We start from the raw sequence: 14,402 nt of genomic DNA on the forward strand, positions 1-14,402 counted from the left end.
CAGGTGGCAGGCCCCCCCGCAGGGCCGATGCCTGTGCCCCTCTAAGCCACGCAGGCCGCCCTCTGCGTCTGCTCGGGAGGCAGCCCTCCCCACTGCCCCTGGCCCGCAGGGGCCTCGTCCTCTGCCCTGTCCCTATGCTCTGTGAGGCCGCGCTGGCCCAAGTTCCCCCTCCCTGGCCGGACCCCGAGAGCGTCGGGAGAGCTGGCGTGGTCCCCTTTGCAAAGCTCCCACCCGGAGTCGCCCCAGTGAGCAGACGACCTCAGGTCTGGTGAGGGGCTCGGCCCGGGAAGGAGAAAGCTGCGTGCCGAGGCCACCGAGGCTGCTTGAAATCAAGTGAAGTGCCCTCCCGCCCAGCAGGTCCTGCTGGGGGCCAAGTCCCCGCCCAGGTTACCTGCCGGGCCCATCTGACTTACCTGGACCCCGTGTCCCGGGCATTTCCTGCTCAGCCGTCGGATTCTGCTCTCTGACCACGTGCCGATGGCTCTTCACTCACTTGGTCAAGCCCCAGCCCCGTGCTGGGCGTCCCTGGGAATGTCTGTGTCCCCTTGTGAGGGACAGAGGCGTGAAGTCTGGCCCAGGGCAGACTCGCCCGCTGCTGGGACGGCTCGGGGGCCTGAATCTGCTGTCACTGCTTCTAGATCCACTTTTCTCTCGACTGCGAAAGCCCAGCCAGAGCTCGATGCCACGACTGTGGCCTGGAGCCCCACACTCTCAAGTGAGCGAAGGCACAGTTGGATCATAGAAGCGTCCGGAAGCCTTCGTGCTGCTTGTTTTGTGAGGATTCCCGGGACCCCAGGCATCCGACTTGTTTGCTGGGTCCTCCACCAGCTGCTGAAGACAGAGCGGCCCCTGGGCTCTGGCGGGCTGTGTTTGCCAGGCTCCCAGGGAAGGCGGCTGCGGTCCTACCACCAACTCAGAGAAGCTGTGCCTGAATTCCTGGAGCGCCGGGCCCATCACTGACTCAGAGAAGCTGTGCCTGAATTCCTGGAGCGCCAGGCCAGATTAATCACGGGCTGTGCTTCTAAATGATGAATGACTCAGACCACCTGAGGTGCAAGAACCTGGCCGAACCCGCTGTACATCGGGAGCCAGATTGCTGACGGGGTCAGGAGAGCTCCATCTACAGCTCAAGAGCAGGTGGCTGGACCAGGGCTTTTCAGGCAGGTCACATGCGCATGGCCAGGAAGGAGCACGCTCTGCAGCCTGGAGACTGACCGCGGGATTTGTAGAGTTTATCCCGAGGAGTGTGGTCGAGTGACAGAAGCGGGTCTACTTTCCAGTAAAAAGAAAACGTGCGTGTGCATGCTCAGTGGTGTCCAGCTCTCTTTGGCCCCAAGGACTGTAGCCCGCCAGGCTCCTCTGTCCATGGGATTCTCCAGGCAAGAATACTGGAGTGGGTGGCCACTTCCTCCTCCAAGGGATGTTCCTGACCCCATCGGACCCATGTCTCTTGCGATGGCAGGCAGATTCTTACCTCCAGCACCGCCTGGGAAACCCAAGAGAAAGCACGTTAGGAGCAGATCTGAAAAGGAGGAATCGCTTGCTTCTGGACAGACAGCCGGACAGCGAGGAGTCTGAAGCGGAAGGGCTGAGTTAGGCCTGGGTTTGAACCCCAGCCCATCCTGGGTGTCAGTTTCCTGTGGCCACTGTAACAAATCACCAAACTCCAAGTGGTGTAACGCAGCACATTGATTCTCCCCCAGTTGTGGGGGCCGGGAGTTGTGTCTGCGGGGCCACAGTCCTCCCAGAGGAGGCCTCGCCTCCAGCAGAGGAACATTTCTTGCCTCCTGCAGCTTCTGGCGGGGTGGCTGTCAGCGAGTTCACACCCTCCTGGCCTGGTGGCCGCATTGCTGTCTGCTCCGCCTCTGTCTTCGCGTAGCTGACTCCGCTCTGTGGCTTTCCTCTTTTAAGACGTCTTAACTAGGATGTGAGAGCTTGCATTCAGTGCCCCCCCGCCCCAGGATATTCCACACAGTCAAAGGCTTTGGCATAGTCAATAAAGCAGAAATAGGTGTTTTCCTGGAACTCTCTTGCTTTTTCAATGATCCAGCGGATGTTGGCAATTTGATCTCTGGTTCCTCTGCCTTTTCTACAACCAGCTTGAACATCTGGAAGTTCACGGTTCATGTATTGCTGAAACCTCACTTGGAGAATTTTAAGCATTACTTTACTAGTGTGTGAAATGAGTGTAATTGTGCGGTAGTTTGAGCATTCTTTGGCATTCCTTTCTTTGGGATTGGAATGAAAACTGACCTTTTCCAGTCCTGTGGCCACTGCTGAGTTTTCCAAATTTGCTGGTATATTGAGTGCAGCACTTTCACAGCATCATCCTTTAGGATTTGAAATAGCTCAACTGGAATTCCATCCCCTCCACTAGCTTTGATCGTAGTGATGCTTTCTAAGGCCCACTGGACTTCACATTCCAGGATGTCTGGCTCTAGGTCAGTGATCACACCAACGTGATTATCTGGGTCTTGAAGATCTTTTTTGTACAGTTCTTCTGTGTATTCTTGCCACCTCTTCTTAATATCTTCTGCTTCTGTTAGGTCCATACCATTTCTGTCCTTTATTGAGCCCATCTTTGCATGAAATGTTCCCTTGGTATCTCTAATTTTCTTGAAGAGATCTCTAGTCTTTCCCATTCTATTGTTTTCCTCTATTTCTTTGCACTGATCACTGAGAAAGGCTTTCTTATCTCTCGTTGCCATTCTTTGGAACTTTGCATTCAAATGGGTATATCTTTCCTTTTCTCCTTTGCTTTTCACTTCTCTTCTTTTCACAACTATTTGTAAGGCCTCCTCAAAGAGCCATTTTGCTTTTTTGCATTTCTTTTTCTTGGGGATGGTCTTGCTCCCTGTCTCTTGTACAGTGTCAGGAACCTCTGTCCATAGTTCATCAGGCACTCTGTCTATCAGATCTAGTCCCTTAAATCTATTTCTCACTTCTAGGGATTTGATTTAGGTCATACCTGAATGGTCTAGGTATGGTCTTTCCTAGAACATGGTCTTTCCCCACTTTCTTCAATTTAAGTCTGAATTTGGCAATAAGGAGTTCATGATCTGAGCCACAGTCAGCTTCCGGTCTTTTTTTTTTTTTTCTAACTGTATAGAGCTTCTCCATTTTGGCTGCAAAGAATATGATCAATCTGATTTCGGTGTTGACCATCTGGTGATGTCCACCTGTAGAGTCTTCTCTTGTGTTGTTGGAAGAGGGTGTTTGCTATGACCAATGCATTCTCTTGGCAGAACTCTATTAGCCTTTGCCCTGCTTCATTCTGTGCTCCAAGGCCACATTTGCTGTTACTCCACGTGTTTCTTGATTTCCTACTTTTGCATTCCAGTCCCCTATAATGAAAAGGACATCTTTTCTGGGTGTTAATTCTAGAAGGTCTTGTAGGTCTTCATAGAACCATTCAACTTCAGCTTCTTCAGCATTACTGGTTGGGGCATAGACTTGGATTACCGTGATATTGAATGGTTTGCCTTGCAGACAAACAGATCATTCTGTCGTTTTTGAGACTGCATCCAAGTATTGCATTTCGGACTCTTTTGTTGACCATGATGGCTACTCCGTTTCTTCTAAGGGATTCTTGCTTTGACTGTGTGGAACACAATAAACTGTGGAAAATTCTGAAAGAGATAGGAATACCAGACCACCTAACCTGCCTCTTGAGAAACCTGTATGCAGGTCAGGAAGCAACAGTTAGAACTGGACATGGAACAACAGGCTGGTTCCAAATAGGAAAAGGAGTACGTCAAGGCTGTATATTGTCACCCTGTTTATATAACTTATATGCAGAGTACATCATGAGAAACGCTGGGCTGGAGGAAGCACAAGCTGGAATCAAGATTGTTGGGAGAAATATCAATAACCCCAGATATGGAGATGACACCACCCTTATGGCAGAAAATGAAGAAGGACTAAAGAGCCTCTTGATGAAAGAGGAGAGTGAAAAGTTGACTTAAAGCTCAACATTCAGAAAACTAAGATCATGGCATCCGGTCCCATCACTTCATGGCAAATAGATGGAGAAACAGTGGAAGCAGTGGCTGACTTTATTTTTGGGGGGGCTCCAAAATCAGTGCAGATGGTAACTGCAGCCATGAAATAAAAAGATGCTTACTCTTTGGAAGAAAAGTTATGACCAACCTAGACAACATATTAAAAAGCAGAGACATTACTTTGCCAACAAAGGTCCGTCTAGTCAAGGCTATGGTTTTTCCTGTGGTCATGTATGGATGTGAGAGTTGGACTGTGAAGAAAGCTGAGCGCCAAAAAATTGATGCTCTTTAACTGTGGTGTTGGAGAAGACTCTTGAGAGTCCCTTGGACTGCAAGGAGACCCAACCAGTCCATCCTAAAGGAAATCAGTCCTGAATGTACATTGGAAGGACTGCTGTTGAAGCTGAAACTCCAATACTTTGGCCACCTGATGTGAAGAGCTGCTCATTTGAAAAGACCCTGATGCTGGGAAAGATTGAGGGCAGGAGGAGAAGGGGATGACAGAGGATGAGATGGTTGGATGGCATCACCGACTCAATGGACATGAGTTTGAGTAAACTCTGGGAGCTGGTGATGGATGGGGAGGCCTGGCGTGCTGCAGTCCATGGGGTCACAAAGAGTCGGACATGACTGAGCGACTGAACTGAAGTGACCTAAAGTGGATAATCCAGGACTAACTCCTCTGAGGAGCCTTTTCTTAATCACGTCTACTAAGAGCCTCTTCCAAATATGACCACAATCGAGGGTTCTGAGGATTTGACACTGGAAGTCTTTTGGGGGCCACTTTCAAGGCATCACATCTACTCCCTGGCTGTGGAGGGAGGGAAAAGTCAGGTAAGTTACTTAACATCTCTGAGCCTCAGTTATCATCTGAGAAATGAGGACTAGGGACTTCCCAGGCAGTCCAGTGGTTAGAACTCCATGCTCCCAATGCGCGGGGCTTGTTTTCGATCCCTGGTCAGGGAACAGCTCCCACGGGCCACACAAGAGCCCACAAACTGCACAGCACAGCCGAACAAGAAAGAGAGAGGAACGAGGACTAGGCCCCCTGCAGGTGGATTCTCAGCATTGACCTGGAAGCGTACCCCCATGGCCCGGTGTTGGCCCCTGCTGGGTGACCACAGCTCCGTTACGGGGGGAGGCATTTTGATCAACGTGAGATGCTCATAACCGTGTCCCGCGCTCTGTGCCCAGGTATTTGAAGTACACGCTGGACCAGTACGTGGAGAGCGATTACACCATCGTCTACTTCCACTACGGGCTGAACAGCCAGAACAAGCCGTCCCTACGCTGGCTCCAGAGTGCCTACAAGGAGTTTGACAGGAGGTGGGTGCCCTCCAGGCTTGGGTGGGGTGGAGGGGAACCTCTGGTTCCCGGCTGAGTGAGGGGGAGGCTCGGGTGACAGGAGGGGTCCCGGCTGTGCAGTAGGTGAGGGCGGGACCCCGAGGGCCAGGCGGAGCATTAGGGTGAGCAACCCTCGGGGCCAGGGGCCTCTGTCCAGCACTGTCGTTCAGGGCTGGGTGGGCAGCCACGCAAGGCTCTCGGTGCCTGCCTGCTTAGCCGTGTCCGACTCCTTGTGACCCCATGGCCTGGAGCCCGCCAGTCTCTTCGGTCCATGGAATTTCCCAGGCAGGAACACTGGAGCGGGTAGCCATTTTCCTTCTTCAGGGGATCTTCCTGACCAAGGGGTCGAACCCGTGTCTCTTGTATCTCCTGCATTGGCAGGTAGGTTCTTTATGACTAGCGCCACCTGGGAAGCCCCATGGCTCTTGAAAAGAAGCAGATGACATGTTCAAAGTGATCTTTGCCAGAAGCTCAGGCTGACAGTGGGAGGATATGTGTGTATGCCTGTCTTGAGCTAAAACAGATGAATTTTCAAATGGAAGGTAGGGAACTTCTTTTGTTTCTCCCACTTCTCTCAAAGGTGGACTGGGGGCAGGAGTAAGATTATAGATCTTGGCTTGATGGAAGCCAAAGGACGGGTGTCCTAGGCTTCAAAGCCACCCGGTGATGGAGCCCCTGCTTCAGGTAGTGAGTTCCCTGTCGGCGGGGGTATGTAAGCAGAGCTCCAAATCGAATTGGATGCAATTTATACAGCAAAGATTTTCCATCCACCATTACAAACATCACTACAAGGATGCAGTGGGTTTCCTGCATCTTTTTCTGTTCTCTCTGCTTTTGACTTCTCATCTTCCAAACTGTTCTGCCAGGTCTCTCCTTTAAGCAAGAACCATCCACCCAGGAATGTCCCTGACCCCCTCTAGGAGTGCCGGCGCTCCTGCCATGGGTGGCACCTGATGGAATCCACCTTCCTATAGGGGTGGACTTTGTAACAGCTGTGCTCTGGGTCCTTGGACCACCTGAAAGTCACTGCAGCTTCCTCCTTCCGAATCGCAAATTTTTTTTTTTTTTTCTGGTAATTAATATTCCTTTGGGAGATACTCTGAGATTGTATAAATATCCGTTTCACGTGCTAGCTTTGGCCTCCCTGGCCATTTCTTGGCTTAATTACTATTAAGATGGGTGACACATGGTGACTGGGGCTCTTAGCTGGCATTTTACTGTGCTGAAGAGCTTTCTCTTCCGGTTTATTTATATTTGTACAGACTTGGGATCTCCCATTTTATTCAGTAGTTTATAATCCATGACTATATTTATCCTAATGCTCAAATTGTTGAAATTCGGCCAGGCGAGCTTCAGCCTGGCTCCTGTGCCCCACAGACACGTCCCTGTGCTTCCGAGCGCTTCCTTTACTTTCTAGGACAACGAGATGCTCTGGGCACATCCCAGCTGGCTTCCCAGGTGGCACTAGCGGTAAAGAACCCGCTTGCCACTGCAGGGGATGTAAGCCATGCAGGTGTGATCTCTGGGTCGGGAAGATTTCCTGGAGGAGGGCATGGCAACCCACTCCAGTATTCTTGCCTGGAGAATCCCATGGACAGAGGAGCCTGGCAGGCTACAGTCCGTGGGGTCGCAAAGAGTCGGACACGACTGACAGCAACTTAGCACACACACACGCACCCAGCGCAGGAATCTGCCATTTCTCTGGTCCCTGGGTCCTCTTAAGGGAGGACGCTCCTACGAACCCGGCCCTGGAAGCAGTGTGTTGGTTGCTGTGGGGCTGTGACGGCTCGCAGGCGAGTCAGCGGACAGTTGCCGTGTGTGTATGTGTACACAGACATAGACATACGTACACGCACACATCGACGTGGGTCTGCGTGTTTGCATTTGCCTTTTCTCCTGGTACCTGTGTGTTCACACCGACATCTATACTAGTCCTTCCCCGCCAGGGCTCATTCTAGCCTTCTCCCTTTCTGCATTCATAACATCTCTTCTCCAACAGTAAGGGCCTGGCTCCCACTGCCTTTGTGCGTGCTCAGGCGCTCAGTGGGGTCTGACTCTTTGTGACCCCACAGATTGTAGCCTGCCGGGCTCCTCTGTCCATGGGATTTCCCAGCAAGAATACTGGGGTGTGTTGCCATTTCCTCCTCCAGGGGATCTTCCCGACCTGGGGATCGAACCTACGTCTCTTGTGTCTTCTATGTTGGCAGGAGGATTCTTTACCACTGAGCCACCTGGGAATCCACCGCTGTTACTTGCCTGCCTCTGGCTAATCGCGTGGCCACCTCTCACTCGCTGAGGCTCTGTTACCACTGGGGCTGCCCCGCCCCCACAGAGCTGCCGGTGTCCCCTGGGCTGATGCCCGCACCAGGCCGCCGTGGCTGCCCCTTTCTTGCTCCCACAGTTGGTTGCAAGTGTCGGGTCCCTCCTCAGCCCGCACCACCCTCTTCCTGCCTGGTCCCAGACACCTCGTGCTGGACTTCCTGTCCACCCCCCTTGCTCGTGTCTGTCTTACTAATCAGCTCCCGGGGGCTTGGGGAGACTGATGGGCAGTGTTTGCAGATTCCCGTGGTTCGGTCCTGCAACTGTGACCAGTTCCAAGTGGCCCACATGGCCCCGCTGGGCATGGAACTGGGAGGAGATGGGTGGCCATCCCTTCTTGTGGGTTCTCCCACCCCTGGGATGTAACAGGTGAAGGAGCCCAAGGGCACAGCAATAGTACATGTCGTGGAGTGATCAGGAATCAGGCTGGACCACTGACCTTTGTGTTTAAAATGATTTACTTCATTGTGAGTTGATACTGTTGAATAACGGCTGCTTTTCACAGCTGGCTCCCCGAATGGCTGAAATTCTGGCAATCAGCTCTTTGAAGGGCGAAGAGCCGGCTTGAGGGTGTCCCTGGCTGACCCGAGTGTGGATGCCCTTCTCCCTCTGGGACACCCCCTTCCCACCAGGCTGCCAGCCCCCTGCTGGCGTCACAGACCCCAGCGGGCCCACCCACTCTCTCCAGCCCTGGGTGGATGCCAGGCTTCTTGGCTCGGCCTGATGGCTCTAGACTGAATTAATCACAAAAGAGGAAGGGAAGTTGGCTAAGAAGCATCTCGTTGAAGGGGGTGCCTAGAGCTGTCGCGTGGTGGGGGTTGGGGGTCACGGCTCCACCCTTGCCCAGGTCAGTTCCCTGCAGAGCGGGGCTTGCTGCCAAGTTGCCAGTGTGTCCCCGCCCCCTGCCCCAGTGTGAGCGCCTATAAGTGGGGGCTCTGATCTTGCAAACTGTAAAGTGCTGTGTGTACACTGCCAGTGATGAGCGTGGGGGCCTCATTTTCTCCTTCTATGTCCTTAAATCGACTGTCCAGAAACGGAAGGTTGGGACTATCCTGATGGTCCAGGGTTTAAGAGTCCACCTTCCAAGCTGAAGGTCTCGGGTTTGATTCCTGTTCGGGGAACTAAGATCCCACATGCCGTGGAGCAACTAAGCCTGCGTGCTGCCACAAAGACCCAAGGCAGCCGAATAAGCAGATAAATAAAACATAAAAAAGAAAAAAATAGGAACGGAGGGTTCTGAGACTTGCCGTCGAGGCCACCGTGCTGCAGCTCTCTTTCCAGCCCGGGGTGTCTCCGTGTGTGTGCTCTGAGACCCCCTCCGTCTCCCTCCTCAGGTACAAGAAGAACCTGAAGGCCCTGTATGTCGTGCACCCCACCAACTTCATCAAAATCCTGTGGACCATCCTGAAGCCCCTCGTCAGGTACGAGCCGCTCTCCGCGAGGGTCTTGCTGGGGTCAGACAGCCGGACACCCGGGCAGTCCTGCTCTGGGGCGCCCGTGCGTCTGGGGTACCCACCTGCCCCCTGACTATGTCGGATCACAGGGCTGACGGTCATGAACAGGAACCTCGGCTCGCACCCCCAGTGAGGTCGGCTCCGGCGTTTTATAACCCGCTTTTCCTGAGTACCCACATTGTGTATACACACCCGTGTCGGGGTCCTGAGACCACCTCAGGTCAGGGACTCCCCACGAGGACTCCCAGAACTCGGGAAAGCTGTCATACTTATGGTTCCAGTCTTTACAGGGGAAGGATGCGGATAGGATCTGGAAAAGGCACAAGGCGTGCTGGCAGCCCGAGCCCAGCTCCCTGCTGCCTTCTTTGGGGCAGGGAGGGTTTACGCAGGTCAGCTCGGTCCCCTGGCCTTGGCGTGCTGCTCAAGATGAGTGTTACTCAGCCCAGAAGCTCACCTGAGCTCGGTGTCCACTTAGACAGACCCAGTGCGGCGCAAGACCTCTGGAGTGGGTTGCCATTCCCTTTTTCAGGGGATCTTCCCGACCCAGGAGTCGAACATGGGCCTCCTCTGTTGCAGGCAGATTCTTTACCGTCTGAGCCACCAGGGAAGCCCTGAGAGAGGGTCACACATTTTCGGACCTTCCGCTCCGCTTGGGACAATTCCTGGAAAAGCAGACTCAAGGCAGCACCCATTTAACAAGGGGAGCAATTTTTGTGGCCAGAGAGCTCCTTTTGTTTCACTGAAATTTCCCGCCAGCTTTCCTAGCTGGCTGTCTGTACTGTAGACACGCACCCTCTGGCCAGGTGGGGTTTTCTTCCTGTTTTGTGTAACCAGGACCAGCCGACTGGTGCGGTAGGTAACGAAGCGAAGAAGCCAGCCCTAGTTACCCTCCTGCCCGAGAAGACCGCTCAGATGTTCCGCTTCCTGGTGCTGCCCTTCACCTTAGAAAAGCTCTAAGGGCTCCAGAAGCCTCTAAAGTTCTTGGGAAAACCCACCTGCTCTTGCTGTGCTGCAGCATGGCAGCCGAGGTGATGTGGGCACGGGCCGGACCTCCCGGGCTTGCCCTCGACCATCGTCACCCTGGGCAGTAGATGCCCCCGCCCTGCCCCGGTTTCCCTTGTGGCTGACGACGCCCCCTAAGTCATCCTATTCCTGTGACCATCACTGACGTGACGCGTGTGAGTGTTTAGCGCAGGGCCTGCTGGCTGGAGTCAGTACCCACTGTGAGCTGCTAGTGCGGTTTAAAACCTTTTTATTATCCTTTTGTGATTAATTAATTGTAATATGTTATGTACCTTATGTGCCAGGCACCCCGAAACAATCGTATGAAGTCAGCTGTCTCTCATCTATTCCAAAGAGGAAGAGGTTGGTGCTCAGAGAGGTTAGAGAGTTTGTCTAAGGTCACACAGCACGTCAGGGCTTGGCTGGGATTCCAGCTCAAGCCTGTGTGGTTCTGTCCCCGGTCCCGCCTCATGCACGGACGTAAGCAGGTGTCTTGAGTGGACTGCAGTGGTCAGGGCTGGGGGACTATCTGAGCCCTGGAGTCCTCAGCTGCCAATGGACGAAGTGGACAAGCCCAGGGGCTCTCCGGGGCCCACGCACTGCCTGACTCAGACCCTCTGGAGGCGGCCCTGGCGATTCCACTGCACCCCTGCTTTGGGGTCCCCTGTGTGGGCCCCCGAGCAGCCCTTTTCTGGGAATGAGAGACAGGAAGGAGCCCTTATTGCGTCGGTGGAGCCTGGTGTCCAGCCAGTACCTGGCGGCCGGAGGGGGACAGGCAGAAACGCTGGGAGAAAGACGAGGGGGCTCCTGGGTGGGCTGGAGTTGGCACGAGGGGGGCTTTCTGCAGCCCTGAGGCCAACACCTCTGTCCTGCAGACCATTCCCGAGAGGCCCTGTCCGTGGGTATGGCTGGGGGCCTGGCACCTGGTTGGCCTCCTCCTCCTCCTCCACTAGGGGGCACCCAGTGCCCGTGGCTCGGCCTCCCGTGGGCTCCAGGCTTTGGTGGGTCTGGGATGAGACAGCTGCTTGGGTTATCGGATGTGATACTCTGGGCTGGCGTGGTGTCATCTACTGGAGAAGTCCTGGAGAGGGCACACCTCCGGACGAGCGCACACACGCGCGCACACATCCAAGGGGCGCATGGAAGCCTCTAGGGGCGATGGTCACCTTGTTAGCTGGTTGTGGGATGGTTTCGCATGTACGACGTGTCCAAGCTCATTGACTTGTGCCCGTGAAATCCGGCCAGCCGTGCGAGCGTCGGCGACATGGCAGTGAAGCTGTAAGCAGCGGAGCAGGCGGGTGGTCTCACGGGGCCAGCAGTGACCTTCTCACCCAGCCCAGCCTCCTGTGCTTCTCCGCACTTTGCGGTTGGGGAAACTGAGGCTCGTTTTTTTTTAATCGGTTATTTATTTTTGGCTGTGCTGGGCCTCCTCGCTGCTCCGGTTCTCTAGTTGTGGCGGGGGGAGCTGCTCTCTGCTGCGACGTGTGGGCTTCTGGTTGCTGTGGCTCCTCTTGTGGCACAGGCTCTAGGGTGTGTGGGCTTCGGTAGTGGGTGCAGCTCCCGGGCTTTAGGGCACAGGCTCAGTAGCTGTGGCGCCCACGCCTAGTGGATCTGAGGCATGTGGGTTCCTCCCAAAATAGGGATCGATCCCGTGTCTCCCGCATTAGCAGGTGGATTCTTTACCGTTGAGCCACCAGAGAAGTCCAACATATATAGTTTTAAATTTAAAAACTTCCCCCCCCACCCCCAAGCCATGAGGCATGCAGGACCTTAGTTCCTGACCCGGAGATCGAACCAGGGCCCCCTGAAGTGGAAGCTCGACGTCTTAACCCCTGAACCGCCCAGGGAAGTCCTGAGTCTTGTTATTAGTAATGGTCCCAGGCCGCGACGTCCACCAGGCATCAGACAGTGGGCTGGTTCATGTAGACTGTCCCACTCTTTGCATCAGGGAACCCCACTTTAGAGGGGAGGCGAGTGGCTCCAGTCAGGGCTTGTCTGCATCATCATGCTCAGGCTATCGTGGGCCCCAAGAGTGACCATCCTGAATGGAAATCGGAGGGTGTCTTGCTTGGTCCCACAGTCGCGGGGATGTGACTCCCGCTTGGTAGAGAGAAGCCCGGTGGGATGTCCACCGCCCACCCCAGAAGCCCGGCGCCGGGACCCCCTCTGCGTGTGGCCCGCAGGTTCCCGGCCACTCACCCTGGAGGCAGATACTGATTTTTCTGCCGATGAGGCTCTCCAGCGGGCTGGGTGCATCTGAGGTCTGATGAAAGCAGAGCATCTGCCAGATGTGCGCTGCTTCCGCTCTGCTCTGCATTTAGGTGGTGTCAGCATTTACGCTTCTTTAATATGAAAAACGCCAGCGCTGTTTGCTCCAGGGCTCCTGCCACCAGCCTGCTCCCGCAGGCCCCCCACCCCCACCCGGCCTCTTTCCTGCCCCCTAATCTTTTTTTTTTTTTTTTTTCAGTTTTCTTCTGTCTTTTTTCTTTTTTAGTCACAAGTTTGGGAAAAAAGTCACCTATTTCAACTATCTGAGCGAGCTCCGTGAACACCTCAAATATGATCAGCTGAGCATCCCCCAGGAGGTTCTGCGGTGAGTGAGACCGCTATGCCCTCACATCCGCCCGCCCCGGCCTCCCCTCACGCTGAAAGCTTCATTTCCATTTCCATTCGTGTGCACGGCCAGATCCAGTTCCTGAATGCACTGCCTCCACAAGGATGCGTGGTAAAAGATGCTGACTGCTGACTCAGAGAGGCGAGGCGGGGATGGCTGTGCACACACGCGGATGAGACATTTCTCTCACCCGCCACTGCAAAACTGATTAAACAAATAAGCCACACTGGTGACTGCTGTTTGCTGCCGTGGTGCTGGCCAGTTTCGCTTTGGAGCGGAGAATGAAGGGGACTTTTGGGGTGTGTGGACGATGCGTGTACGGCGTGAAACACTCCCAGGCCTGGGGCAGGTGTTCTCAGAACCGCCGGCCTGGTGCTTCTGGGTGGAAGCCTAGCTGATGGGTCCGCTGCTTTGTTTTCTAGGCAGCGGTCCCCTCCTCCGACAGGGGCTCAGGTTGCGGGAGGGAGCCCAGGAAGGCGTGTGGTCAGCCCCGGGCCCCTCTGTCAGCTCAGATGGAGCCCAGTCTCTAAGCCCTGCCCCACGCTCTTCTGGCCTTTGCATCCCGCCCTCTGGGGGGGCTCCTTTGAGGAAGCCCTGCAGGGGGAGTGGAGGTGGCTCCCTCCCTCTGTGCCCCAAGTCCCAAGGCAGGCGCTGGGGATATAGAGCACCATAGAGAGAGTGCGTCTGCCCTCAGGACACTCTCAGGTAATGGGGCCACGAGGCCCCAAAAAAGGTGCTGAACCCAGCTGGGGAGGAGACTTGTGAGGAGGGAATATCAGGGGCGGCTCCCAGGAGGAGGTGACTCCTGAAGTAAGTTTGGAAGGGACCGTTGGCTAGATCGAGAGCCCAGGGAAGAATCCCTTTCCAGCAGAGGGAAACTCTCGTGCAGACATGTGGGTAGAGTGTTGGCTAGGGGTTGGCAGGAGAGGATGGCTGTTTGACAGAGGGTGGATTGCTTTTGCTGGCTTTTGTGTGAACGCCCACGGCTACCAGGGCTTGTGAGGGTGCGTGTGTCTGTGTGAGCACGTGCAAGACTGAGATATGGGCCTGGAAGGATGGGATGCCCAGGGTCCCATCCTGCAGATGCTTGAGGGGCGTGTGACCTGAGATGCTCCCTAGAGCATCAGGGAAGGCTTCCTGGAGGAGGCACCACTGTGATGAGTCTTAAAAGGGATGAAGATGCTTGCGGGACGTGTGACCCGACAGCGCCTTGGGGCCCGAGGCTGCACCCCTGCCGGCTGACAGCTGAGCTTCTTTTGTGTCCACAGATACGACGAGGAGCTTCGGAACCTGCACGCCGGCAGGCTGCCCCCTCCCACCAAGACGCCCCCGCCGCGGCCCCCTCTGCCCACCCAGCAATTCGGCGTCAGTCTGCAATAGTAAGTGAGTGGGGACGGGGTCTGCCTTGTTTCCTGGGATGCATCCGTGTGCCAGTGGTGGGGGGGTTCTCCCCAGACCTCAGCCTCCACAGCCGAGCTTAAGCCTTCGGGGAAACTGACCTGTGAGCTTGTCACAAGGCCAGAGTGCCCGCCACTGTGTGTGTCTGTCTGCTTGTGCGCAGAGCACCCGGCCGTGGGTGGCAGGGGGACCGGGGGTGGGGGTTGGGGGGTCCTCGCCTCAGTTTCCTCATCATTGCTCAGTGGGCAGTTCTGGTTCCGTATCCCCAGG

General features: G+C 55.0%; 1 protein-coding gene across 4 annotated transcripts in view; it reads left to right on the top strand.

Moving 5' to 3' along the window:
* The window catches only part of ARHGAP8 (Rho GTPase activating protein 8), a 50,122-nt gene that overhangs the window by 19,504 nt on the left and 16,216 nt on the right, over positions 1 to 14,402 (top strand). For all 4 annotated transcript variants that reach the window (XM_070790560.1, XM_070790558.1, XM_070790561.1 and 1 more), the window contains exons 5-8: positions 5,196 to 5,327; positions 8,999 to 9,085; positions 12,615 to 12,713; positions 14,003 to 14,113. In XM_070790560.1, the coding sequence (XP_070646661.1) occupies positions 5,196 to 5,327; positions 8,999 to 9,085; positions 12,615 to 12,713; positions 14,003 to 14,113 (429 nt within the window). The remainder of the gene's footprint in view (positions 1 to 5,195; positions 5,328 to 8,998; positions 9,086 to 12,614; positions 12,714 to 14,002; positions 14,114 to 14,402) is intronic.

This window comes from Bos indicus, chromosome 5 (genome assembly GCF_029378745.1).
Source record: "Bos indicus isolate NIAB-ARS_2022 breed Sahiwal x Tharparkar chromosome 5, NIAB-ARS_B.indTharparkar_mat_pri_1.0, whole genome shotgun sequence".
NCBI lineage: Eukaryota > Metazoa > Chordata > Mammalia > Artiodactyla > Bovidae > Bos > Bos indicus.